The sequence below is a fragment of the Drosophila subpulchrella genome, chromosome X (genome assembly GCF_014743375.2).
Source record: "Drosophila subpulchrella strain 33 F10 #4 breed RU33 chromosome X, RU_Dsub_v1.1 Primary Assembly, whole genome shotgun sequence".
NCBI lineage: Eukaryota > Metazoa > Arthropoda > Insecta > Diptera > Drosophilidae > Drosophila > Drosophila subpulchrella.
The window spans coordinates 8,285,910-8,289,022 of NC_050613.1; the positions used below are offsets into that span (position 1 = coordinate 8,285,910).

At 38.4% G+C, this 3,113-nt stretch overlaps 1 protein-coding gene across 1 annotated transcript; it reads left to right on the top strand.

Moving 5' to 3' along the window:
* The first annotated feature begins 1,688 nt into the window (after positions 1–1,688).
* On the top strand, positions 1,689–2,572 carry LOC119556861 (larval cuticle protein A2B). The gene is made up of 2 exons (XM_037869332.1): positions 1,689–1,700; positions 2,150–2,572. The coding sequence occupies exons 1-2, from the start codon at positions 1,689–1,691 to the stop codon at positions 2,570–2,572; spliced, it is 435 nt and encodes a 144-aa protein (XP_037725260.1).
* Positions 2,573–3,113: the final 541 nt, after the last annotated feature.

The following is a 3,113-nucleotide window of genomic DNA, read 5'->3' on the forward strand; positions in this document are numbered from 1 at the left end:
GAACCTTTTCCCCAATTTTTGCACCGCTTTTCTTGGGCGTTGGCCACTTTTTCTTCTGCCGCCGTAAGTATTTCCCTTTGATTCCGCTGGCCGTGAGTGTTTGTCGTTGGAAATTGATTCAAGAATCGGATGCAGGGCAAGTGGGGGACAGCTCCTGACCCAACCTGGTCGAGTCCGGCTCCTTAGACCCAAAACCTAAAGCCCAATACCAACTGCAGTCCCCGGACCAGCTGTGAACCCATGTCAACTTTAATTGAATTTGATAGAACGGATATTTAGCCAAGGCTGCGCACCATTTACACCATTAGCAAGGACCTCCTGCTGGCCAAGGATCTCCACCTACATTTCCATTTACAAAATCCATCTCCATCAGAATCCACAACTCATATTCGTAATTAAACTCAGAGTGGGCGTATGTTTGTTTTCCGTCATGTTCGCCTGTCTGCATATTTCAATAAATTCCCAGAGCTCAGTTTATTTTCACATAACACATAACCCATACCCAAAAATCAATATATGTTACAGGTGTACCAAAAATTAATAAGTTTTAGAGGATGCAGGAAGGAAACTTAGGAAATGTTATATTTTGTAGTATTAAAAATTTATACAAAATATCCATGCATATGGTAATACAAAAAATAAACATTACTTTAAAAGAGATATATTATACGTATGTATATTTATTTATTGTCCGCTCCTATTTAATAGTTTAATAATTTAAAAACCACTTTTAAATTGATTCTTATATGGTAACAAAAAAGGAATATTACATTCTAAGAGAATTATTTATAATCTTCTCCCATTTAAAAGTTGAAAATTTTTTTTAACAATATTAAAAGGGCTTTTATATGCAAATACAAAATGAATATTACATCTCAAGAGATATTTTCCAGTTGTATCTAATGTCCACTCCCATTTAAGAGTTAAAGAATTTAATAACCAATTTTAAAGAAATATTTATATGGTAATAAAATAGGTTTCTTCATCTTAAGAGATATTTTCCAGTTGTCTTTTATTTACTTTTGACCGCTCCCATCTTAGAATTTAATTATTTAATGGCTTGAGTTTCAGTTTCGGCTACACTTCCAGCAATCACTCAAATTCTCAACCATGACTCGTCATTTTTGGATCCCCTGTTTGAAGATGACAAGCCGAGCTGAGTGGCTGCCCGGAATCACAGAGTACTGATTAAAATATCAAATTGCCTGGCCGGTTGCACCGAGCTGGTTATTTTGGTATTGTAGTACCTATCTCGATTTATGTCATTGCTAAAAGCCAAGTGAGAGAATGGCTCTCATTAAGTGGGACAGCTGTTGGCCAGACCGGTTTGCCAAAATATCCACGCACATTAACCAGCGATAGCTCTTTTTTCTGTGAATGAATGTCATATCAACTGGCACATATACCTTTTATTATTATCTTTTTTTTGTTAGTTGCCAAGTGTGTCCAATGCCTTGATTTGCCCCACAAAAGGTCCACAAAGTCGGCCTTGGGCGGTACTTTGCTTGGGCTGGGCTTTCGGCTTTGGGCTTTGTGGGGATTTTGGTAATGAGTGGTAAGTACAGCGTTACTTGGTAAACTATTTCGGGTATAAAGGCGTTTGCACTGCAGTATTTCTTATCAAACAGCATCCAGCTTTCAACTCACTAACATCTCAAGACCTTAAGTCCTCAAATTAAGCTCCTAAAATGGCATTCAAGGTGAGTTCTCTAGGGCCAAAGGACTATCCTAGCAATAAGAAGAAGTAGTTGTAGTATATTCTTTACTTATGTAGAACATTAAGGACACGGTATATGACAAAAAATATGGCAAACTGAATAAAGTAAAAATAAAATTTTTAAGGAACGTTAGTTATAAAATGGTTAACTTAAGATCACAGGTCTTTTCAACAAATCCTTTTAACATTTGCAAACACTTTCATTTGATCTAAAAGACATACATTTGATCTTAAAACTTATAATTATGTTTTAAATAATAATATTATTAAATCACAATCATAAACATAATATATTTCTTAAATGTTTTGAATATGATATATATGATATGGATACTTTAAATATTGCTTGGGTATTTTACATATGATGTCGTTTTGAAATATGATCTTAATTTTAAAAGGAAATTAAATTGAATATTTTCCGAATCCTTGCAGTTTGTGGCCCTTTTCGCACTGATCGCCGTCGCCAGTGCCGGCGTCCTGCCCGCCGCCCATGTGTACCATGCCGCTCCGGTGGCCACCTATGCGGCACCAGCCCCGGCTGCCGTCCTGAAGACCGTGACCCATCCGGTGCTGGCCAAGGCCGACGAGGAGTACGATCCCCATCCGCAGTACAAGTACGCCTACGATGTGCAGGATTCCCTTTCCGGCGACTCCAAGAGCCAGGTGGAGGAGCGCGACGGGGACGTGGTCCGCGGGGAGTACTCCCTGGTCGATTCCGATGGATTCAAGCGCACGGTGCAGTACACCGCCGATCCCGTCAATGGGTTCAATGCCGTGGTCAGCCGGGAGCCCCTGGTTAAGACCGTGGTCAAGACCGTGGCCCCGGTGGCCCCCGTCTACACCTCCTACCACTAAACTACGTCTGTTTAGACCCAATTTGTTGAACTAGTTCTAGGGTTTCATCCACAAATATACGTTTTTTTTCACACCTAAAAATATTCTTTCTTTTAGAACGACTACATTTTAGTCCATTGACTTTAATTTAAGGAATAATAGTCTGAAATAGGCAAAACATGGCTAAACATGTCCTTTAAAATGTGCCTCCTATACATATATTTAAGGACTATATCGACTATAAAACAGTTAATGTTCATATGTACTGCTGTACGGACTTAAACCTCTTAATTATATAGCTATAGTGTATTAAGGCATTAATAACTTCTTCGAATTACAGTGCACTGAATGGAAAATACCATAATTATGGTATTTGGGGCTCATGACATGACTACAACTATACGATCGCGCTAACCTTCGCTGAAATAAAGATAAGGCCCAAATACTTGAAAAACCCAAATCGTCTTGGGGAGACACACACATAAAGAATCCAAAGCTTTGTGTTTTGATTATCAACATGAAGAGTTTGTCTTTCATTCATTATTAAAAAATATATAAGATT